At 60.0% G+C, this 23960-nt stretch overlaps 1 protein-coding gene across 1 annotated transcript in view; it reads right to left on the reverse strand.

The window, feature by feature from the left end:
- The window catches only part of JPH3 (junctophilin 3), a gene marked incomplete at both ends in the record, with an annotated part of 51721 nt that extends 33999 nt beyond the window's left edge, over window positions 1-17722 (reverse strand). The window contains 2 exons of the mRNA XM_080702045.1: window positions 1068-1845; window positions 17341-17722. Of these exons, the coding sequence (XP_080558171.1) occupies window positions 1068-1845; window positions 17341-17722 (1160 nt within the window). The remainder of the gene's footprint in view (window positions 1-1067; window positions 1846-17340) is intronic.
- Between the last annotated feature and the right edge of the window lie 6238 nt (window positions 17723-23960).

Below are 23960 nucleotides of genomic sequence, written 5' to 3' on the forward strand. Positions count from 1 at the left end.
AGACACAGGGTCCCCTGCCCGGCCCGGGACTCAGGGCAGACCCTGTCCTGGACAGAGTCTGGAGGAAAGGGGAGGCTCCGGGTTTCTGAGCCCCTACTTTTCTTTCCTTTCTCTCTCTTTTTTTTTCTTCAGTACTGGCGATGGAACCCAGGGGCATTCTACCTCTGAGCGACACCCCCAGTCCTATGTTTTTATCCTTTATTTTGAAATAGGGTCTCACTGAGTTGCAGAGGGCCTCACTAAGTAGCTGAGGCTGTCCGCCAACCGCGATCCTCCTGTCTCAGCCTCCCGAATGCTGGGATTACAAGTGTGCGCCACCACGCCCGGCTTTGAGCCCCTTCTGAAGCCTCACAGGCCGCAGGCCCAGGGATGGCAGGCTGGGGAGCTCCACACAGGGCCCCCTTTCCCGGGGCATATCCCTGGGCTCCCCTGTTGGGCCTCTCCCCGGCCAAGCTCACACCCCGGTCACTGTGGCTCCCAGGGACAGAGCGTGGCTGCCTGTGCCAGCCCTGAGGCTGCCAGGCCCACCCACCTAGACACGGCTTGGCCCACGCAGCCGGCCTTGCGGCTCCGCTCTGGTCCTTAGGGCCTGGGTCCCCTCTTAACCCCACACTCCATGTCCCGCAGCCTGGGCAGGGCAGCCATGGCCCAAAGCCCTGCATCTTGCTAAGCCCCTCGCCAACCCCCGGGGGGCTGTCTCCTGGAGCAGCCAGCCTCTTGTGCCAGTGAGGAGCACGCGTGCCCACACGCCAACAAATACCTGTCCGCTAGTCAGCAGCCGCCCCGCAACGCAACCAAAAGGGCCACCTTCTCTACCTGTGGTTTGCGCTACACACACAGAGGCAAAGGGGACAGACGGGAGACGCTGCCCCATTTGGTGGGAGGCTGTAGGCCCCTAAATTCCCTCGGATCAACCATTTCTGCGCCACCTCTGAGGAACGAGGAACCCCAAGGTGCCACAGGGCACAGGGTTTGAGAAACGCCGGTGTACGCCTCAGACCGGACGCGGCACGATCAGCCGGCACAGGCCCCGGCCATCAGCGGTGGCGGGGACGGCCGCCGCCTACCTGGAAGCCGCGATCTCCGCCTTCTGCTTGGCGATGGTGGCGGCCCGCTCGGCGGCCTCCACGGCGCGGTCCACCTTCTCGCGGATCTTGCTGGCGCGCAGCGGGATGAGATTCTTACGCTTGCCGCTGACCAGGATGTTCTGCTTGTACTTGCCCTCCTCCTTGGTGCCGTCGGGGAAGGTCATGCAGCCGTAGCCGTGGCGCCGGTTGCCGGCCCACTCGCCCTCGTACTTGAGGCCGTCGGAGCGCCGGCTCACGCCGAAGCCGGCCCGCTTGTCATTCCTCCACTCGCCCACGTAGGTCTCGGTGGTGGTGGCGTCGATGTCGTCCTCGACGGCGGCCAGCTCGGCCTCGGCCTCGCCCAGGCTGATGGTGGAGTGCACGTCGCTGGCGGCCGAGCTGACGGTGCTCATGCCCGCCTCGCTGCGGAAGGAGCTCTGCTTGCTGCGCTGGCTGGCCAGGCTGCTCTTGGACTCCGCCTTGCGCAGCTTCAGCCCGCTCAGCAGCGAGCGCCGGAACAGCCCCTTCTTCTTGGCCTTCAGCACCTCGCAGTCGCTGTGCGCCACCAGCACGAAGCCGCCCCGCGACACGGCCGGGCTGCTCGCCACCGCGGGCGAGGCGTCGGGGTGCAGCGCCGCGCCGTTGGTGTGCTCGCTGCGCAGGGAGTTGATGGACGTCCTCAGGGGAGAGCGGATGACCGCCGCCATGCCGTAGGGGACGCTCTGCCGCACGCCGTAGCCTTGGCGCATGCCGCCGGCCCACTGGCCCTGGTACGTCCCTGGGGAGACAAGGGGAGACGGTGAGCTCCGCGGGGCCGTGTCAGCTCCAGCGGCCTGGCGAGGCCCGGCCGGCCGCAGGAGGACGGGCGCAGGGCGGCGAGGGAGCCTGCGCCGAGGCAGGGGCTGCACACGTGCTCTGCCGTGCCAGGCGTCAAAGACCCCACGCAGCCAATGCCGGGAACAGGCCCGTCCATCACCACAGACTCAGCAGGCCGCCATGGACTGGGGAAGCGGCTCCCACCTGCTGGGCCTCTGGCCTCCCTCGCAGGGCAGGGGTCCTGGCACAGCGCAGGCCTGCCCGGCTCCCCTCATCCCGGGGGCTTCCACACAGGGCCAGGGCCAGGGCCAGGGCCCGGGCTGCCCTGGCCAGGGTGAGCGTGGTGCCTGGGGCAGGCTGCACCCACGGCCTCCTGCTTTCTGCTTCTGCCAAGAAGCGATTCTCCCAGAAGTCTGGGAGCTCAGAGAGTCCACGGAACCCGGGTAACGTCACAGCACAGGGACCACGCCGGCAGGACCCTCAATGGCCACGCAAGTGCTTCTCCATGGACCGGACGACGCACCAAAGCCCCAGAGAAAAAAGGCGGCTCAGACGGCAAGCTGGATGCGGGGCACAGACACCCGTCCTGGCCCTAGGTGGTTCCTGCCATCAGGGACACCCAGAGTCTGAGGATGTAGGCGACCGGGGAGGTGGCCGGGCCATGCAGGCATCATAGCACGGGCAGGGGCACTGTGTCCTGGAACCTTCTGCACAGCCGGTCCTGAGCCGCCTCCCGTTCCCCCTTTATCATCAGCAATGGCTGCACCATAACCCACTGCGGGCATGCCGCACCGTTGCAGAAGCCCAGCGGACCCCGCGCTGCGGCCCGCCCTCACCCCTGCTCCACAGCGGTTCAGTTATTTCTGAGGCTGCGGATCACAACCAGGGCCTTGTGCAGGCAGAGCTCACTGTACACTCACTGAGGCCCTCAGCCCCTCATCCCTACTTTTTTTCTTTGTACTGTGGATTGAGCCCAGGCGCATTGTACCTCCAGCCTACACCCCCAGCCCTTTTTGGGTTTTATTCTGAAACAGGGTCTCACTAAGTTGCTGAGGCTGGCCTCTCAAGTGCTGGAATTATAGGCATGTGCCGCTACACCTGTGTTCATTCTCTCTCTCTCTCTCTCTCTCTCTCTCTCTCTCTCTCTCTCTCTCTCTCTGTTTCCTTTGGGGTGGGGGTGGGGTGTTGGAAATTGAACCTGGGGGCATTCGACCTCTGAGCCATGCCCCCAGTCCTCTTTATTTCTTATTGTGAAACAGGATCTTGTCCTGGCAGTCTTGCTGAGTTGCTGAGGCTGGCCTCAAACCCCCGTTCCTCCTGTCTCAGTCTCTCAAGTACTGGGATGACAGGCGTGCGCCACTACACCTGGCTCCATTCCTCATTTTGATAACTAATATTCACACACACAGTTAAATTGAGTTCTAAAATAAGCTCTTATAATAAAATTGGTTACAAAGAGAGTTTTGGCTTTTTAAAAGGCTTTTGATAAGTCACCATCAGACAAGACTATAAGCACGACACCCCCCACACCCAGTACGGTTACCAACTCAGACAGTGTCACTTTAAGACCTATACCATCTGGACCCTGAAGAAGTCCCCTGTGGGATTTGCCACGGGATGAAGTGTGTTCACGCAGATTCCTCTGAAACCCCGATCCCTCCAGCCAGGATTCCACCGCAGCTGGATATAAGTTTCTTAAAGTAGTATGTTAAGCCGGGCGTGGTGGGCACGCTTGTAATCCCTGCGCTTGGGAGGCTGAGACAGGAGGATCACACAGGTTCGAAGCCAGCCTCAGCTACTTAGTGAGGCTCTCAGCAACTTAGTGAGACCCTGTTTCCAAATAAAGTATAAAATAGGTCTGGGAGTGTAGCCCGGAGGTAGAAAGCCCCTGGGTTCCACCCCCAGTGCTACCAAAAAATAAATAAATAAAGTAGTATGTTAAGCTGGGCATGGCGGTGCACGCCTGCAATCCCAATATTTGGAAGCCTGAACTAGCAGGATCGCAGGTTCAGGGACAGCCTCAGCAAGTAGCGAGACTCCCATCAACCTAGCGAGACCCTGTTTCCAAATACAAGACAAAATCAGGCTGGGGGTATAGCTCAAAGGTAGAATGCCTCTGGGTTCAATCTCCAGTACACAAAAACAAATAGGGAAGGAAACAAAGAAGGAAAGAAAGCAGGAAAGAGAGAGGAAGGAAGGAAGGAAGGAAGGAAGGAAGGAAGGAAGGAAGGATAAAGGCATTATGTTAAGACCAAGCCATCAGGGTAGGCCTAGTCCTCAGGGCTGGGTTTGTGAGTGATGCATTCTATCTTTGAGCTACACCGCGGCCATTTTGACTTTTATTTGGAGCAGCAGAAGGGCCTGGAGCCCCCACCCCAGCCCCTTGGTCTCCGGCCTCAGCCTCCAGACCCCGGAGGCCAGTTCTGGCCGCTAAGCCCCAGTCTGTGGGGCTCGGTCCGGGCGGCCCTGGGGAACCCACGACGAATTCTCCATCTCTACGTGTCCAGCGTCATAGGTAAGACGTGAGGCACGCTGAAAAAGGTAAGACGCCAGGGTTCCAGGAACGAGGAGAGAGGCCCCGGAAGAAAAGAACAGGCAGGAAGTCCCGAGGGTGGGGGCAGGCTCCGGGAGGTGGGGGAGCTGTGCTGCTGGGGGCTGGCTCGCTGCCCTCCCGAGAGACCCCTCTCACCCCCACCAATGCAGGACTCAGAGGGCGGGAAGTGCCTCGCCCAGGGAGCGCGCGGATTGCCTCTGAAGGACACAGAACTTTCAAGGGGTGTGTGTGTCCTTACTGGTGGTTGAAAGCAGGGGCGTTCTACCTCCGAGTTCGACCTCCAGCTCTTTTTGTCGTCATTGTTTGTTTTTGTTTTGAAACAGGGTCTCACTAGGTTGCTGAGGTTGTCCTTGAACCTGCCATCCTGCCTGCCGAGTACTGGGATTACAAATGTGCGCCACCACGCCCGGCCCAGTGCCTTATTTTAATAATCAAACAGCCAAAGGTCATCAGGCATTTGGAGAAAGCCTCCGCGGCAAAGAGAGGCCAAAACTTACAAATAAAGGGGGAAGAGGAACACCTGGTGCCATCTTGATAAGCACAAGGTGGGGAGAAGATGTCAAGGAAGCCCAAATCGAAACCCTCGTGAGATCGGAGGTTACGCCGCCCATAAAGTAAGAATGTAATGCAGAGAAACAAAGGCTGGGGGGACAACCGGCGATCACAAGTGTGGCAGCTGAGATAAAAATGTTGGTGAGCTGGAAGGAACTCTTAAAGACATTCACACTCACACACACACTCACACACTCTCACGGGAAAAATATTGAGAAGAAAATTAAAGGACTCACCCAGGAGGCCCCCGTTTGGGGACTGTCGGAAAGCAATGAGAAAAATGGCCCAAGATATCCCAGAGAGCTGCGGGGCCCACGGACAGGGATGGGAAGGACAGGGATGGGAAGGGCGTCGCACCGAGGCATGAGGCATGGCGGCGGCGTGGGACTCAGAACGCCTCCAGGCAGGCCCGTGTGCTCCCAAGAAGGAAGAAAAGCCGACAACGGGAGGGACCGAGAAGCAGGATGGCCTAGGGTTGCCAAACAACCACAGCAGACCCAGAGATCTGCCCGCGGAAAGGCCTCCGCTGCAGATTTTAAGGCAAACTAGTCTTTCAATCCACAGTCTTCATCACCCAAGCCAACTAGAGACTCCATCGTCCATGCATCTTTCCCCAGAAAGCTGCCGCAGGGCGCACTTCCCCAGAATGAGGGCCGAAACCAAGAACAAGGAAGACGGGGCCCAAGCGCGCAGGGAGAGCTCAGGGGAGCTCAGGGCGGGGCGCAGGAGGGGCCACTCAACAAGCCATCAGCAGCCATCTTTAATCTGCACGTACGTGTGTTAACATGGCAGGCGGAGGCTCTGGCACCTTGCTTTGAGCGAAAAGCTGCGTGGAGAGATATTTCACTGAGCACGCGGAAGGTAAGGAAGAATTAGCCAGCGACTTAGAGAAAACTTGCAATTGAAAAAAAAGAAGCAATTACTAAATCAAATTGTGCATGAAAGTGCACAGAGGCAGATACATTGCTGGGCTCAGCAGCACGCATGCGCCCACAGCAGAGAGGGAGCATGGGTTTCATTTTTTTTTTTTTTTTTTTGCAGTGCTGGGGATGGAACCCGGGGCATTCTACTTCCGAGCCCTAATTTTTTATTCTTTATTTTGAAACAGGGTCTCACTGAGTTGCAGAGGGCCTCACTTAGTAGCTGAGGCTGGCCGTGAACCTGCACAATCTTTCTGTCTCAGCCTCCCAAATGCTGGGATTGCAAGTGTGCGCCATCACGCCCAGCTGGATTTAATCTTAAATTTGTGATATAATAACATCGGAGTGGCCAGGAACAGGGCTCTCTCTCTCTGAAGAGAGGCTGGAAATCTCCATCTGCCACCGGAGGGAGTCAATGGGCGCTGAGGGCTGCAGGCCGCCACTTGGAAAGCTGTGGTCTGGGAAGCGGAGACAGGTGGGCTCTGAGCACTTAACACCCTGAACTCTGGGCACCTGTAACCCTTGTAAGGCTTACATCTCAAAGTAGGGGGAGGGTGGGAAGGCACTCTCACCAGAAGATTCCCACAACGACTATATCTATCCATCCATCCATCTATCTAGAGAGAGAGAGAGAGAGAGAGAGCCGTGGAAACTGGAGCTTAGTCTGCGCCTTGTGAAGGGGGCGGGATCTGAGCCTCACGTGCACAGAGGACACCGCCCCTGTGCATTCCCAAGACTGGGGGAAGCCAGGAAGAGGCCAAGAGGCCGGGCCAGGGGCCCAGAGGCCGAGGCGGGAGAGGCCCGCACTCAGGGCACTCAGGAAGCCACCCATCACACCCAGCACCGCACAGCCACAGCGTCAGGAGCCGCCCGAGCAAAACCGGGTCATAGTAGAACTGCAAGCACCGGCCCGCGTCCAACGAGAAGGGACCCTGGACAGTCGGTGCGCCAGCACGGAGGACCTAGGAAGTGAGGAGCCCCCGGGGTGGCCCACTATGCCCGAGGGGCCAGGCCCCAGGGGAAACCGTCCCCCAAGACAGATGGAGTGGCCCCAATCGGCCCCACCCCGCCACAGCCCAATGGAGTGGGGAGTTGTGTTTTGTTTTTTGTTTTTGCGGCCCTGGGCATGGAACCCAGGGGCATTCTTCCTCTGCAGCTTAGTAAGACTCTGTCAAAGTAGAAAACAAAAAATAGGGGCTGGGGTGTCGCTTGAAGGTAGAATGCCCCTGGCTTCCCTGCCCAGTACTGAAAAAATAAAACTAAAATAGTGCTGGGATGAAGCTTGGATGTAGAGCAGCCCCAGGCTCGACCTCCAGTGCCCAAAACAAAAATCGAGGATGGACATGATCAGAACGAAGACCCTTCTGGGAAGCCCTCCACCGCTGCCCAGCAGTGGCCGCGGTCAGGAACCAGGCCGCCATGTTCCCACAGGATGCGGTGGTCTCTCACACATATTTTTTATTTATTTAATTTTTTTGGTGGTACTGGGGTTCCTGGAAACCCTTCCACCTCCGGCCTACACTCCCAAACCTATTTTATATTTTTATTTGGAAACAGGGTCTCTTAAGCCAGCGAGGCTGGCTTCGAACCTGCGCGATCCTCCTGTCTCTGCCTCCCAAGCGCGGGGATTACAAGCGTGCACCACCACATCTGGCTCACACATTTTTTTTTTTTTTTTTGTTGCGGGTCTGGGGGTGGAACCCAGGGGCATTTGACCTCCGGGCTACACCCCCTGCCCTATTTTTTATTCTTTATTTTGAAACCGGGTCTCACTGAGTTGCAGAGGGCCTCACTAAGTAGCTGAGGCTGTCTGTGAACCGTGATCCTCTGGTCTCAGCCTCCCGAATGCTGGGATTACAAGCGTGCGCCACCACGCCCGGCTCTCACACATATTTTTAAAAAGTAAAAATAAATAAATAAAATAAAAGCCAGCCATGGTGGCACAACTTGTAATCCCAGCATTGGGACGCTGAGACAGGAGGATCACAGTTGGAGGCCAGCCTCATCTATTTAGTGAGGCCCTCCGCAACTCAGTGAGACCCTGTTTCAAAATAAAGAATAAAAAATAGGGCAGGGGGAGTAGCTCAAAAGCTCTGGCCACACCAGTCCCCGCGGGCGCAGAGGACCACCTGGATACACTCACCCTCCCGGGATGCAGAGGGTCGGCAGGGGCTTGGCCGGAAAGAAAGCAGCTCGGCTGGTCCTTCCCACGCCCAGGCTCCCTCGTGCTCGCCCGCGGGATCATCATTACCCCCGGGTGGGGCTCGTTAGCAGGCCGGCCTCTGAGACTTCAGGGGTTGAGGGGGGCGGTGGTGCGCATGACAGCCAGGCTGGAGGGCTGACACCTGGGCAGGGCGGTCCCTCTCAAAGACCCCATGCCGGAGTGGGCGCAAGCCAAGCATCTGGGGGCTCAGCCCGGCCTCCGCCGGCTTCCTCCCCGAGGCTGCCTCGCCTGGTGACCCTGGGCTCCTCGCTCCAATGAGAGCCTCTCTCCAGGAACCGCAGAGGAACCCAGCACGGGGAGCAGTGCCTGGCCACCTACCCTCACCGGTCTCTTTGCCCTCCGTTAGATGGAGTGACAGTGTGCGCCCGGGGGCTGCTTCAAGCAATGAACGGATTAGTACTCGCAGGCCTGTGGGCTGGGCTGGGTGCGCGGCGGGCACGAGGGCTTGCTGGATGGGACTCGGCCTGGCTCAGGAGCGCCACGGGCCCGCAGAGGCGTCTCCACGCGCTTGCTGCTCCGGCACCTTGGTCCTCCGGGCGGCACCGGCACTGCCTGGGATCAGTGAAGTGCAGACTCCCTGGCTCCCGGGCTGCCGAGTCAGAAGCCGGCGGCACGTGCCCTCTGGGGACGCTGCTGCCAGCCCCACTGTTGCCGCTGCCCTGGGGCACGGTGCCCATGGGCACACCCAAGGAACTTCAAAAAGCACTTACTGATGCCAGCCACCCGAGAGGTGCCTGTGCGAGGCCGGAGAGGCCGGGCCACGAGAGGCTTCAAAAGCTCCCCGGTGATTCGTGCGTAGGACCAACTCTCTTACTCTCTCCCTCTCTCTCTCTCTTCTTCCCTCCCTCCTTCCCTCTCTTTCTACCTTTCTTTCCTCCCTCTTTCCCTCTTTCTCTACCTTTCTTTCCTTATCTCCCTCCCTCTCTCCCTTCCTTCCTTTCTTTGTGGTACTGGAGATTGAACCCAGAAGCATTCTACCTTTGAACTATACCTCCAGCCTGATTTTTTATTTTTTTATTTTTTTATTTTTTGGTGGTACTGGGGTTCCTGGAAGCCCTTCTACCTCCAGGCTACACTCCCAGACCTATTTTATATTTTTGAAACAGGGTCTCTTACACCAGCGCGGCTGGCTTCGAACCTGCGCGATCCTCCTGTCTCCGCCTCCCGGATGCTGGGATGACAAGCGTGCCCCCCACACCCGGCTCCCTTTCCTTTTTACCACTGTATTTTTCAGGACCAGCTCTCTCTTGTTTGCAAACAGCCGCCTATCAGCAAAGGTGACCTCTTGGGTTAGGGTCCCTGTGTCTGCCAAGGACATCCTCTCTCAACCGCCCCAAAGGCTCCCCTTCTCAAGTCCAAGGTTTTGTAACATGACATCAAATATGTGAGGACCACATATCAGGGAGACACCTGCTGCAGGTGTGGTCAGGAGAAGCAGGCTCAGGTGGGCCCCGGTCCCCTGAGGATGGAGACGGGCTGCAGGCCACGCACAGGGAAGACATTCGCACCCCAGCCCCAGGGCCCAAGCCCCTCCAAGGCCATCTTTGGGCCCCAGTTGGCTGAGCCCTGGACTAGCCCTTCATCTGGACCACGTGAAGTGGCGGGAGAGCGGTCCTCGTGGGGGAGGCTCGGGGTCGGGGCCGCACACAGACAGCGCAGGCCACGCGGGCTCGAGTCCTGGCCAGGGTGCCCGCCCGCAGCCTGTGCAAATCCAGAGACCGTTTCCAAGTCCATGAGATGGCGACAAGGGAGGGTGCCCGCCCTCCCCGCAGCCTGCCTCACAGCCAAGGCACCAAGCAAGCGCTGAGCACCCTGGCGAAACCCGATGGCTGCATTCCCAAACCCATGGAGGCCCCAGGGCCTCGGTATCCTCGTGAAGGTCTCTGTCCTGTGGGGGCCCCAACATCTGTCTCGCCTCCCAAGGACAAGGATGGTGAGCTCCTGAGCCACAGCCTCCCTCCCCCACAGAGCACAGACACCCCCATGAAGCCTGCCCCGTCCCCCACAGATCTCGGTCCCTTCTATCCACAAAACCCCGGTGCCCCTCTCTACCCACAAAGCCTGTCATACCAGTCAAGCCCCTCCACCCACAAGCCCCAGGGCCCTGTCCACTGACAGTCACCCCCTCCGGCTAGGAGGAGAGATGGCTGCTCTCGGCATGGCATCCTCCCAGCCTCCCCTCGCTAGAGGTGGGATGCTGCAGGTGCCCAGTCACAGATTCACTCCCTTTCTGGTCCAGTGGGAACCCCATGTGTGTGGGGTCTCCCCATCACCGGCTCCAAAGCCCAGGTCCTCCGGGGCTCTTCCTGACACCCCACTGAAGGTGGCTTCTGGGGATACCACGGCAGCCGAGGGAGGGCCTGGCCTGGCCGCCAAGGGAGGTCGTGGGGGCAACCTGGCAGGTCTGATGGATGTCCCGAGGTGAGGGGCACTGAGGGAGCTTCACGAACCAGGCTGGCCTGCGATTCTCAGGAGCCCAGAACCACCCTGGACCACCCGTGCGGTCCTGCCTGCCTGAGGCCCACCCTGAACACCCCCCTGTACCTCTGCAGGACTCCAGGGTGGGTGGAGGGCCTCCTGGGGCTTTGGGCCACACTGAGGCCAGGGCAGGGAAGGCTCTGAGGGTCAGCTCCCGGGTCCCCACAGAGCCCTCCCAGCCATCCCGAGAGCCCCACCTCAGAGCTGGAAACTGAGGCAGGCAGGGGACGCTCCGAGGACCGGCCTGGGGGACAAGGGGTCTCCTCTGCTGACGCTGGAACCCGTGGCTGCGGGCCATCTGCCACAACCCTGGGCCTCGGTTTCATCCTCTGTGGTGAGTGGCCATAATTCATAGGGTTGTCACACAAATCTAAAGGAGAGAACCCGGGGTCTCAGCACGGGGACAGCTACTGCGTCCATGTGCGATCGGTGTGGACAGCTGAGGAAGCAAGAGGTGAGATACGGCCTCCCGCCCCATCCTACGCCTCTCTCCCCTCTGCTCCACTGGCCAACAGGAGGCTGCCCCTGTGAGTGCCGTGGTCCCCGCCACCGCGGCTCCTCTGGTCCTGAGAAAACCTGCATCGGCTCAGGAATACAGCCTATCCACACCGGGCTCCACACGGCAATGGCCAGCCCCCGCCGCAGGCGACTGACGCATTCCCTCAGACACCACACCGGGCCCCGCAGGAGCCGGGAGGGAAGGTGTGAGGAGATGCCTGCACCCTGCACTGTTCAGCGGTCCTGATCCCTCCTGTCCCAGGACCACAGGAATCTCCCTGCAGAGATGTGCACGCTCCTCCCCTCCTGCCCGTCGCCAGCCACACACCTGCCGCCTCAGCCTCATCCAGTCACTCCCTCGAGGGCAGTCTCCATGCCCGGACACACCACCCCATGGCAGTGCCAAACAGGAGCCCTGCACGTTGGTGGGCATGGCCCTGGCTAGTCTCATGGCCAAACGTCCTGGGCTTCTGGTCACTGCTATCCCCAGGAACAGCTTGTCACCTGGTACACAGCCGGGGCTCGATAAGATGCCTCTGTGGAGCTGCTGACCTCTCTGCACTGCCCACTGTGGTGACCTGCCATCCCAGGAGGCCACTACGCCCCTGAGACAGGGCCTGTGCAGCCCAAGAGCTGACTTCTCCCACTTTACCTCCCTGACATTAATTTTTCCTCTTTCTTTCTTTCTTTCTTTCTTTCCTTTTTTTTTTTTTTTTTTTTTGCAGTACTGGGGGTTGAACCCAGGGGTATTCTACCTCTGAGCTACACCCTCAGCCTTATTTTTTATTCTTTATTTTGAAACAGGGTCTCACTGAGTTGTGGCGGTTCTCACTAAGTAGCTGAGGCTGGCCGTGAACCGCACTCCTCCTGTCTCAGCCTCCTGAATGCTGGGATTACAAGCATGCCCACCGCGCCTGGGCATCCCCAGCATTAACTTCAACTCGGATTTGAGCAGCCACACGCGGCTCACGGGCCTCAGATTGGGCAGAATTGGTCCAGACAATCATCTCACTGCTGCTGATCTGAAGGGCGGGTGAGCTGGCACCTTTCCTCTGGCTGCTGAGGGCACAGCCTTCCTGGGCCTGCCGGGCCGTCACCCGTGGGCCCTGGAGCTGAGCACACCCCACCGCAGAGCAGATGCGCAGGTCTTTCTAGTCCCCCCCACCTGCCTCCGCGGCGGAGCTGCTCCCCCACCCACCAGGAGACGGCGCTGTACCGGGAGGTAAAGAATGACACTTTTTCTGGGGGCGAAAGTAAGTGGGCGCCCGGAGGGGCGGTGCTGCTCGGCGTGGAGCCCACACACGGGCGGGCGGGGCCGCGTGTGCGCGTGCGCAGGGGCGTGGGCCAGTGGGCTCTGGAGGAGAGGTGGTTTGTCTGGGGGAGTCACCTGCCGGAGCCGGAGCCCGAGCCAGCGCAGGCAGCCCGGCGGCGGAGCGCTGTCCGTGGTGCTGAAGCGCCCGCCTGGCTCCTCGGCACCGGCTTGAATGGACGCCAGGACCCCCACGCAGGCTGCACCCACCGCAGCCTCGAGCCGCACGAAACGGGGCAGCTGGCCCACGGGGGAGGGGGACTAGCGTGGAAGACGTACACCAACCTCCTCCTGTACTCACAAACCTAAACGTCTCTTTGTCATTTAAGGACATACAAAATCACTAGCTCGTGGTTGATAAGCTAAAGGAGCTTGAGGGGCCCTCGGGAAACTCAGGCAGAAAACGGGCCATCAGAAAACAGCCCCCTCCCCGCCGCCATTCCGACAGGGCTTCCTCCACAGTCCTGGAGGGGGTCGGAGCCGGTGTGGGCCAGGGTTCCCGGCTGGCGGCTTCCTGGGGTGCTGTCACCCCAGCACCCGCAGCTCCTCGCAGCTCCAGCATAAGGCGGCTGAGTCTGGAGGGGGACGCTCGGCAGCGACTCTCTTCCCCAGCTATAATTGGCAACAAAGAACTACTCACTTGCTTTCCTTCTCCTTTCACCTTATGGAGGCTTTCGACACCCCAGCCCCCAGGAGCTGAGAAAGAAAGAAAAAATGCTTCTAAAGCCGGGCGTGGTGGCGCACGCTGTAATCCCAGCATTCGGGAGGCGGAGACCCGAGGACTGCAGTTCGTGGCCGGCCTCAGCTACTTAGCAAGACCCTTCACAACTCAGTGAGATCCTGTTTCAAAGATAAAAAAATTAGGGCTAGGTGTGTAGCTCAGAGGTAGAATGCCCCTGGGTTCCATCCCCAGTACCGCAAGAAAAGAAAAAAAGAAAGCTCCTGTCTCCAATGGCTGATGGCTCCTTTTCTGTAGTTTCTGAAATGAACTCTTGTGTCGAGGGACCTGCTTCCTCCTGGCCTGGGCATCTGCATATAAAGGGAGCGGCTAGTCACCAGACACATGCTCAGTGGGTGGAGAGGCAGCTCTTCCCTTGACAAAGTGCTTATGAGTCCATGTTTAAGCCAGGTCTGTAATAGCAGTGCTTGGGAGGCTGAAACAGGAGGATTCCAGGTTCGAGGACAGCCTCAGTGATTAGTGAGGCTCTCTGCAACTTAGTGAGACCCTGTCAAAACAAAAAGGGAGTCTACCTTAGAGGTAGAACGCTCCTGGGTTCAATCCCCAGCACCCAAGCAAGACAAAAACAAAACAAAATCAGTGTGTGTTTAAAATAAAAAAGAGACATATACACCGCAGCCTGTCGCCTGAGCTCCCCGCCGCAGGCAGGGCGGAGTGCAGAGCTGGAGTGTCCATGAGGCTGTTTTGGGGGCCAGGGTGAAAAATGTCTCCGGGCGGCAGGTGTCTTGTGCGCGTGCGCACGCAGCCGCCTGGGTGGATCTGCGTTCTGGCTGTGGGTGTGTGTGATCTGTGGGGGCTGAGGAATCTGGGCCGGTGAGCGGGACCTGCATATGAGGAGCAGCGGCGGGCGGGATGACTCATCCCTCCCAGGGTGGGGGAGGGCTGTTCCGAGGGGGGTAATTTTGGGTCCGAGGGGTTCTGCAAGTGCAGAAGGGTCGTGCACCTGGGGGCCCACGGTACTGACGAGAGCAAGGGGCCGCACGTCTGCACACGGGCACTGGCCCGCAACGCTGGGTCCTGCACCCCAGAAGGAAGGACGGGTGCAGAGGAAGCAGAGAGCAGGAGGCGTCTCTGCACCAGGGAACTGACAGAGCCGTGCGCCAAGTCCACGCACAGGCTCTGGAATCGCCATCCTGAGCGCGGATCCCGATGGCACCCACAGCTCCTGCGCTGGGAACCTCACTTTCCCAGCATGTGGAACGGGGTGCCGGGAGTCGCGTCCGGAGGGGCGAGAGTCCAGCGCTGTCCCTCACGTGCTGGGCCGCACGCCGGCGCGCAGACGTCTGGCTCCGCCACTTGTTACTATCTGCATGGGTACCGTGGTCATGCCTGCCTCCTGGCTCTAATAATGGCTGTTGGGAGAGACAACCACGCCTCGTGAACGCTGATAACAGTGAGCGCTTACTTGTCCCTGGCACAGCCACAGGGTTGGTGCTTGTTTTTTAACCAACGCTTTGGTAAGATGAATAGGATCCAGAGAGGTGAAGTAACTTGGCCAAGGTCACACAGCGGGGTGGAGCACAGGCCGGGCCAGGACTCGGCCATCTGGTAAACTGAGCAAGCGTGCGCCCTGCCATCCCACGGCCCAGGCCTCCCACCAAGAGCAAGGCCTGCCTGTGCCCGGGGGAGGCTGAGCCAGAGGAGGAGTTGGCAGGAGAGTCCCCGGCTGAAATGGATTCCATACCAATCCCAGCTAAATGGAGAATACGTTTGCTGCTCCTGCATTATTCATGAAAGTCGCTGTTTCCCCACGTCAGCACTGGGAGTCGGGGTAAAGTTCGGAATCTTTGCAGAGGCCTGCCCCAAATCCTCAGCTCCCGGGCGAAGGCAGAGCGCACCGGCCTCGGGACAGAGCCCTCCTGGGACTCCTCATAGCCGCCCACTAGGAAGGGGGAAGGTGTCCAGGCCCCTGGCCTGCTCCGGCGGGCCGCCACACCCCACCGTGGACTGCAGAGGGCCGGCGGGGTGCCTGAGTTCCCAACAGCCGCCAGGTCCTCAGGAGAAACTGGGACCACCTTGGAAGCAGTGGCCCCAGACGTCTGGGCCTGATCATGCCAGGCCGGGAAGGTCAATCGAGTTTCTCTGAGAAAAAACTGGGCTCCTTCCCCGCAGGTGAGGTGGGAGCAGGGGGTGTGGCCCTGGCAGGGGCCTCTGCCACCCGGCCTGCAGCGGTCCCTGAGGACTCCTGGCCCGTAGAAAACTCAGGATCAACAGGATATAGCAGGAAGTACTCCTGGGAGTCGGCGGGTGGAGTGGGTCAGGTGGGGGCTGCATGTCGGAGTCCAAGCTCACAGCCAGCCACATCCTTCCTCCCCTGCAGAATCCCCACGGAGCCTCTGGCACCTGGTCACACTAAGTGCTCAATACATATCTGGTGAGTGAAGGAGAGGATTCCTCAGGCCACTGGAGAAGAGAAGTCTAGGGAGGGAGGGCAGGGCTGGGTCCGTGACCCCAAATGTTCCTGGGGGTTTCAGAGGCGAGGAGGGGCCGGGACCCTCTCCTCTCCTTCCCAGGTACCCACCCACGGGAGCTGGCCTGCGCGGAGCCATGAAGCCGCTTTTCTGCCAGACACAGGCACAGATTGGAGCCCCCCGGTTTTGCAGAGCAGTCTAACCCAGAGCCCGGGGTGTGTGTGTGTGTGTGTGTGACAACTGTCCTGGGCTCCCAGTGAGCGCAGCTGGGAGCTCCAAGCTGCTCACCCGCCCTCCTCAGCCACCCACAACTGCTGCCCGGGTCTGGCCATGCCTGCGCGTGCAAACATGCTCACGCACACAGGCCCACGCCCGGGAGCGAGGGCCCGAGGGAGGGAGGGCCGGTCTGCTCCTCCAGGCCCTCGGGGCCTCAGGGTCAGGGAAACTCTCCAGCCTGCTCCTTGAGCCCAGCAGCAGCATGGTCCGGCCCCCTGGGAGCCGGCTGGGCGCCGAGTCGGCAGGCAGGAGCATTATATAATTAACTGCCCAGACTCCGCCTCCTCTTTGGGTAATAAGGAACCCTGCCTTTCAGTTGCATAAGCCAAAATAATAATTACTCTCCAGCCTTCCGTCACCCCGGGATGTGGCCGGGGACAGGTGCTCAGAGCTCTTCCTCCCCAGCCTCACAGGCCACAGGCACACTCCTGATTTTTATTCCGGGCAGAAGCACCAGTCACTGCTGTGTCTCACTCCCTTCCCAGGCAGCCAGGCCTGAAAAATAACCGAGGCGCCAGCGGGAGGAAGCTCAGAGCCGCCTCAGGGGAGAGCTCCGGGTGGGGGAGGGCTGCGTGCAAGCCGGGTTTGTTTGGGGTCTGGCTTCCGGGATGTTACTGCTCCCTGCTCCTCTGATGCAGCGGGGAGGAGTAGGGACCCGGGTGTCCAGGCAGGGAGCCGCTGCCAAGCCAGCCGAGGCTTCCTGCACAGAAACCATCTTACCGGCAGCAAGTGCACCGGCTTCCGGCCCCCGGCTCAGCCCAAACGTGGTGGCATCTTTAGAAGGAAGCTCAGAGCCCTGCCCTGAACTAACGGTAGACATGGCTCAGCCACTGAAAGGCGAGATTCCTGGGCTTTCGCTAAACAGATGGGCCGCCCGCCTGCCCGCCCGCCCGCCCGCCAGCCTCCCCAGCGCTAGCCCCTGTCCAACCGCCTAGAAGTTTACTGCCTGGCTGTCTGGGTTTAGGTTGGCAGCCCCCGCCTCTGGCGCGCCCAGGCTCCCTCTCCACTGGCTCGAGTTGATTCAAGACCGAGGGAGACCCTGGACACCGCAGGAAAACAGGAAGCCAAGCTGGCGCCTGACTCCGGGGGCACCATGGAGACAGCACCAGAGAGGGGAGGGGTCCTCTGTAGCCCCCTCCGCCCTCCCTCGGTGGGTCCCAGAGGCGGCCGCGGTCCAGCCTGGCCTTACAGGCAGGCGCCTGGCCTGCTCTCGGCTGTGATGTGCTTGGACTGGGCTCAGCGCGGCAGCCCCGGGCCTGGCTCTGCTGCTGGACAGCCCCCAACACCCTCTGCCGGGCACTGGGGCACTGTCCCCCACCGGGGCCGGGGCAACCTGTAGCTAGGGGCCACTCGGGCCTCTGGGGAACCCAGGCGGTGCCCTGGCGCCCACGGCCCAACTGCGGGGAGAGGCTCAACTTCCCCGGGGGCGTCCGCAGGGCCCGGCCTGGGGAGGGTCCCTCCTCCGCCGGCCCCGGCCCGAGCTCGCAGCCACCTACCTCCATCCGAGTAGGTCTCCGTGCCGTAGCCGTCCTGCAGCCCGTTGCTCCAGGTCCCCTCGTACTTGGCCCCGTGGCCCGTGCACTCCCGCACCCCGTAGCGCCCCTTAAATCCGTGCGTCCACTCGCCCTTGTACACCCATGTCCCTTTGCTCTCCAGGCCGATGCCGTGGCGCTTGCCCTGCGCCCAGGTGCCCTGGTACGTGTTGCCGCTCGGCCAGGTGTAGACGCCCAGCACCTCGAAGCCGTGGCTCCAGGAGCCCGTGTATTCGCCTTGGCCCTTGGGGCCGGTGCAGACGCCATGGCCGTGCGCCTTGCCGTCCTCCCAGCCTCCGCAGTAGGACCCTCCATCGTCAAAATTAAACCTACCCCCACTGGACATGCATGTACCGCGGCTTGCGAAGCCAGCAAGCGGCGAAAAAGGACCAGCGCGGGGACAGGCACGCAGGCGCGGCTCGGCGGCGCTGCTCGGAGGCCGCGGGCGGCGGCTGCGCTCCGCTGGGGCCGGGAGGGGCCTCGGCCGCGCTCAGGCCGGCCGCAGCCCCCCGCCCGCCGCGGCCGCGCTCCGGGCGCTCGAGGGCGGCGGGCGGCACTGCGGCGCTCGGCTGGCCAGGCGCGCGCCCGCCCCCGGCCCGCGGGCACGCGCAGGGACCCCGCGCGCGGCGGAGGGCGGGGCGGGCGGGGGGGGGGCGGGCGCCGGCACCCCCGCCCGGCCCGAGGCGCCCTGCAGACCACAGGTGGGCCCCGCCCGCGACCGCCGCCCCTCCCCCTCCCCGCCTGCCTCCCGGGGCTGGGGTCAGCGAGTGGGGGAGGGGCGCTCCCTGGAGCTCGGATCTGGTGACGCCCCCCCCCCACTAAATTAAGTGAAAGTCTCTCGGGGCAGAACCTGCCCGGATCCCCACAGGCAGCCCCCCACTCGGGAAGCGGCGGCGGCCCTGGGGAGCAAAGTGGGCTGGACACTCTGGGGCACTAGGTCTCTCTCCGCCCGGGAGGTGCCGCCCAGTGCTGCGATCTGGATCCTGCTTTAAAACGCATCTCCTGGACCACGAAGCTGAGCTCTGAGTCGCCTGTGCAGCTGCGGGGGGGCCGGCGCAGAGGGCGAGGGGGGCCGGGCCAGTGACAGGCGCCCAGCTTGTGGGCCCGGGTTGGGCTTGGGGCCAGTGCCTCAGTTAGCCAGGGGCCGCACACACCTTCTCGCCCTGGAGAAGCCCCTCTGGCCGACATCCATCGCAGGAAGATGTTCGCAGAGGCCAACCTCTGTCTGCTTCCTTGGGCGCAAAGCCCCTTCCCCAGGCCGAGACACAGGAGGGAGGTGGCCTCCCCCAGCCCCGGGACAGCAGTCCGCCTATGTTCTGTGCAGTTGCAGTGGCTGGACACCTTTCAAGTCCCGTCTCAAGTTTCTCTAAATGTCCACAGGTAGATGAGCCGCCCGTGTGTCCTGGACTAGTTGAAGTTGCACCTCAAACCAACTGGGGCTCCTTAGCTCTCACCCGGGCACCAGTGCTGCGGCCCCCACTCGGCTGGCCAACTGGGGCTCCTTACTCTCACCTGGGCACCAGTGCTGCGGCCCCCCACTCTGCTGGCCAACTGGGGCTCCTTACTCTCACCCGGGCACCAGTGCTGCGGCCCCCACTCGGCTGGCCAACTGGGGCTCCTTACTCTCACCCGGGCACCAGTGCTGCGGCCCCCCACTCTGCTGGCCAACTGGGGCTCCTTACTCTCACCCGGGCACCAGTGCTGCGGCCCCCACTCTGCTGGCCAACTGGGGCTCCTTACTCTCACCTGGGCACCAGTGCTGCGGCCCCCCACTCTGCTGGCCAACTGGGGCTCCTTACTCTCACCTGGGCACCAGTGCTGCGGCCCCCCACTCTGCTGGCCAACTGGGGCTCCTTAGCTCTCACCCGGGCACCAGTGCTGCGGCCCCCACTCTGCTGGCCAACTGGGGCTCCTTACTCTCACCCGGGCACCAGTGCTGCGGCCCCCCACTCTGCTGGCCAACTGGGGCTCCTTACTCTCACCCGGGCACCAGTGCTGCGGCCCCCACTCGGCTGGCCAACTGGGGCTCCTTACTCTCACCCGGGCACCAGTGCTGCGGCCCCCACTCGGCTGGCCAACTGGGGCTCCTTAGCTCTCACCCGGGCACCAGTGCTGCGGCCCCCACTCGGCTGGCTAATGCTTGGTATTTACTGAACTTTTAATTTTGTCTCAAGTCATCTTGCCCATCTAAATGGGTATGTAATAGCGTCTCGGGGCTGTTTGGTGGAAATAAGAAATTATATATTGAGAACAGATTGGCAAGAGGGTTCAAGATTTGTCCTCCAAGGATTTAGGTTCAAATCCTGGTTTCGGGGTCTGCCGGCTGTGTGGCTTTGGGCAGCCACTGAATGTCTCAGAGGTCAGTTTTGTCATCTACGAGATGGGGTAGTACCAGTCCCCATAGGCTCGCGGTGAGAATTCAGGGACAGGCACCCCGCAGCGGGCGCGGGCTTGGGGAGGGAGCTGTAGTTCTGTACCCAGGAGGCCATGGGTTTCTACTTGGGTTGCCCACCCTTGGCTGCTCCCCTCAGGCGCTGTTGCAAAGAAACATCGCCACATCCCTCTTTGTACGCGCTACACTTTCTTTCTTCCATTTTATTTCCAACCCTTTTCTGCTGATCTGGCAACCCAAGCGGTGAATTGCAACTGAGCTCCCTTTGGGAAATGGCGATTGGTTCCAAGCAATTATGGGTCAGCACCGTCTGCCCGGGGCCGGTGCACACCCTGTCCCTTGTGGCCCCTCCCTCTCGTTCCATGGTCAGAGCATCCCAGTAACGGTAGTCCGTTCTCTGGAATGCAGATACCAGAGACATTTGTGCAATTTGGAAGTCGTCTCCCATAAAACAGGGCTGACGGTATTGATTTCGTTTTGGAGAAAATTCTCCGAGGCTGTGAACGCAGTACCACCCAGCAATTTAAAAACAAGAGCAGAGAGAGGAGGGACGGCACCCATACCCGCACGCAGGATCCTGTGGCTCTGCAGCCGGGGCTGGCCCCTCCCTGCTGGAGGGCTCCCTGCTGGCTGGCTGGTTGCCTCCTGCGCACCTCGGGTGGCTTGCAGCCACTCCGGCCTTCCGTAAGCCCAGCCTGGCCCAGCGGCGAGGTGGCGTGCAGGGCTGAGCTCGGCTCTTCAGCTTCCTGGCCTCTGCCTCTCTGGCCTCCAGTGTCCACCCTTGTTGCCTCCTGTGCTGGTCTGGGAGCTTCTGCTTGCAGTGCAGGGGGGCTTCCTGGCTCTTCTCCACAAAGCATGCCCCCCTTACCTCCCCTAGGCCTGTTTCTCTCCTTCAGAGGACTTAGCCTGTGTTCGCTGTGATGTGACGCGGTAGGTTCTGGGGCCAGGTCTTCCCTCCCACACCCTCTCCTTCCTTCTGATCTTGACACACCTCCCTCTAAGATGTGGACTTCCCTCATTTGATCCTGGGCTGGCTCTGAGTATCCCAGAGGGGACACACTATGACCTCAAAGGTCAGCTCAGAAGCAGCTTCTGTCTTGGGATTCTTGTGCTTAGAATAGTCACCATATTGGAAGGAAGCCCAAGCAGCCGTGGACAGGACAACCGGGGGGGGAGAGACTCCCAGACACCAGCCGGTGCCCTCAAAGAGCCATGTGCTGTGCCATCATGAGACCAGACCCTCCAGCCTCAAGCAGCCGTCCTAGCGAAGGCCGCTCAGAGCAGCCCGCCCCCCATCACATCGTGTCATGATTTTAGTTTATGAACAAAATTCAAGATGGTATTCAACCTCAAGATGAAGACGGTGATGATGAGAGGGATGAAGGAAGGGAGGAAGAGGAAGGGGAGGGTAATACGGAAGTGATTTGGAGGGATTAGCAAGAAGAAAAGAGAAAGGCTGAGGTGGTAGTGATGGTGATGGTGATGGTGGTGATGGTGGTGGTGATGATGGTGGTGGTGATGGTGGTGATGGATGGTAGTGGTGGCAATAATAATAATGTTACTGGTGGTGATGATTGTGATGTGTTGACAGTGCTGATGGTTTTGGTGATGATGATGATGGTGTTGATGATCACAGTGATGATAGTGGTGATGGTGGTGGTAGTGATGGTGATGGTGATGATCGTGATGATGGTGGTGTTGATGATCGTAGTGATGATAATGGTGATGGTGGTGGTAGTGATGGTGATGGTGATGGTTATGATGGTGATGGAGATGATGATGGTGATGGTAATGGTGATGTTGATGGTGATGATGGTGGTGGTAACACTGGTAGTGATGGTGATGATGATGGTGTTGATGATCCTAGTGATGATAGTGGTGATGATGGTGATGATGATGGTGATGATGGTGATGGTGATGATGGTGGTGATGGTGGTGATAGTGGTGGTGGTGGTAACAGTGGTAGTGATGGCAATGATGATGATGATGATGCTGATGCTGATGGTGATATGGAGGTGGTAGTGATGATGGTGATGGAGACGATGATGGTGGTGATGGTGGTGATAGTGGTGGTGGTAACAGTGGTAGTGATGGCAATGAGGATGATGGTGTTGATGATCGTAGTGATGATGATGGTGTTGATGATTGTAGTGATGATGATAGTGGTGGTGATGATGATGGTGATGATGATGGTGATGGTGGTAGTGATGCTGATGCTGATGCTGATGGTGATGTGGTGGTGGTAGTGATGATAGTGGTGGTGGTAACAGTGGTAGTGATGGCGATGATGATGGTGTTGATGATTGTAGTAATGATGATGGTGATGATGGTGGTGATGGTGATGATGATGATGATGGTGGTGACAGCGGTAGTGATGGTGATGATGGTGGTGGTGATGCTAATTAAACATGATCAGTACCCCAGAACTCACTGTGTTCCTCTCCAGGCAATAACCTTCTCCTCCACCCTGACCATCGCTCGTCTCTACAGTGTCACCACTGTGTCTGTGAAGCCTGAGCGCCCTGCTTCAGTCTCCCCGTTTCTGGGCCTCCCGTGACTGGATTTGTGCCGTGCACATTGCTTCCTGCCCAGCACTGTGCTCGAGACCCACCCGTGTGGCTGCGTCTCTGGGTTTGTTAGTTCTCTTGGTTGTATAATATTTCATTGTGTATGTACCAGACACGACTGGTCCATTCCGCTGTGAGCAGACACGGGTTCGTTCCAGTTTGTGGCCATTTTGGCTCTCATCGCTGTCACACACCACACGAAGCAGCAGATGTGATGAAGAAAAGAAGATGGCTTTAGCTCCCTGTTCTGGAGGTTTGCCGGCGTGGCGCCCAGGGGCTCGGCTCTGGAGAAGGCTGTCTCTTGCAGCTGCGTCGCATCATGGTGGAGGTACGTGTGTGCAGAAAGCTTACAATGCCAGAAGGAAATCGGGGGGGGGGGACTGGGTTCCGCAGTGTCCTCCCCGGCTCGTCCCCCTGCGCCGGGGCCTTCCCATGTCCCGACAGCACAGTGCAGTCCAAGCCTGAGTCACGTTGGCTGCTTGGGGCCACGGCCCGTTCCAGCTGTTCCAGTGGTTCCAATCGAATCCAAGTCCTTCCGCTTCGTTGTGTGTTCTGAACGTGCCCCTAGCGCTGCCTCCCCTCGGGGCCCACCTCGCACACCCTGGTAAAGGGCTCCAGGCCAAGTCCCGTGTCTTCTCCCAGCCTCGACGGTACCCTGTGCCCCCGGATGGCCTATGTCCCTCTGCCATGCAACTACTTTTTTGGGTACTTCTATTTTGTACTGAGGATGTAGCCCAGAGGCATTTTACTACACCCTCAGCCCTTTTTATTTTTAAATTTGAAACATGGTTTCACTAAGTTGCTGAGGCTGGCCTCAAACCTGCGATCCTCCGGTCCTCCCAAGTCCTGGGGGTGGGGGGTATAGCTCAGAGGTAGAATGCCCCTGGAGTCTACCTCCAGTACTGCAAAATAAAATAAGATAAATAAATAAAAATTTAAAAACAGTGAACTACACATCCCAAAGGAGAGAACCGTATGATATGTGAACTGCATCTCAATAAAGCTGTTTTCCCTTTTAAAGATCTCGTGTGCGTGCGTGCGTGCGTGCGTGCGTGCGTGTGTGTGTGTGTGTGTGTGTTACTGGGGACTGAACCCAAGGGCATTTTACCTCTGAGCTACACCCTACTGTCCTATTTTGAAACAAGGTCTTCTAAGTTACCCAGAGCTGGCCTCAAACCTGCAGTCCTCCTGTCTGTGCCATGTCTGTGCCACCATGCCACACAATCACCTTTTAGTTCAGGGTCTCACCCTCGGACACGGGGAGCCGGGTCGTCTCCGGCTAGGACCTCTCAGCTTCTCGTCTTCCCCTCGACACTGGGCGCCACGTCTGAGGCCGAGGAAGCAGTGGCCGCACGGTAAAGGCGCACACGGCGCAGGACCCCGCGGCGGCTGCCGGGTGCGCTCCGGAGACGCTGCCGCGGCCGTCCTCAGCCATGGCCTGACCTTGTCCAGCGCCCGCCTGGGGACACGGCCGGGCTGCGGGCGCGTCCAGAGCCCTCGCCCTCCCGCTAGCAGATGGCGTGTATGGAGCACATCAAGACATCCACGGAAACGCGCCCCGCCGGATCGCTTCTATTTACTCCCTCCTCCCTGTCTGCCTCCCAGGGCTAATAAGTGTGATTAGA

This window comes from Muscardinus avellanarius, assembly GCF_963383645.1.
Source record: "Muscardinus avellanarius genome assembly, chromosome: 10".
Taxonomy (NCBI): domain Eukaryota; kingdom Metazoa; phylum Chordata; class Mammalia; order Rodentia; family Gliridae; genus Muscardinus; species Muscardinus avellanarius.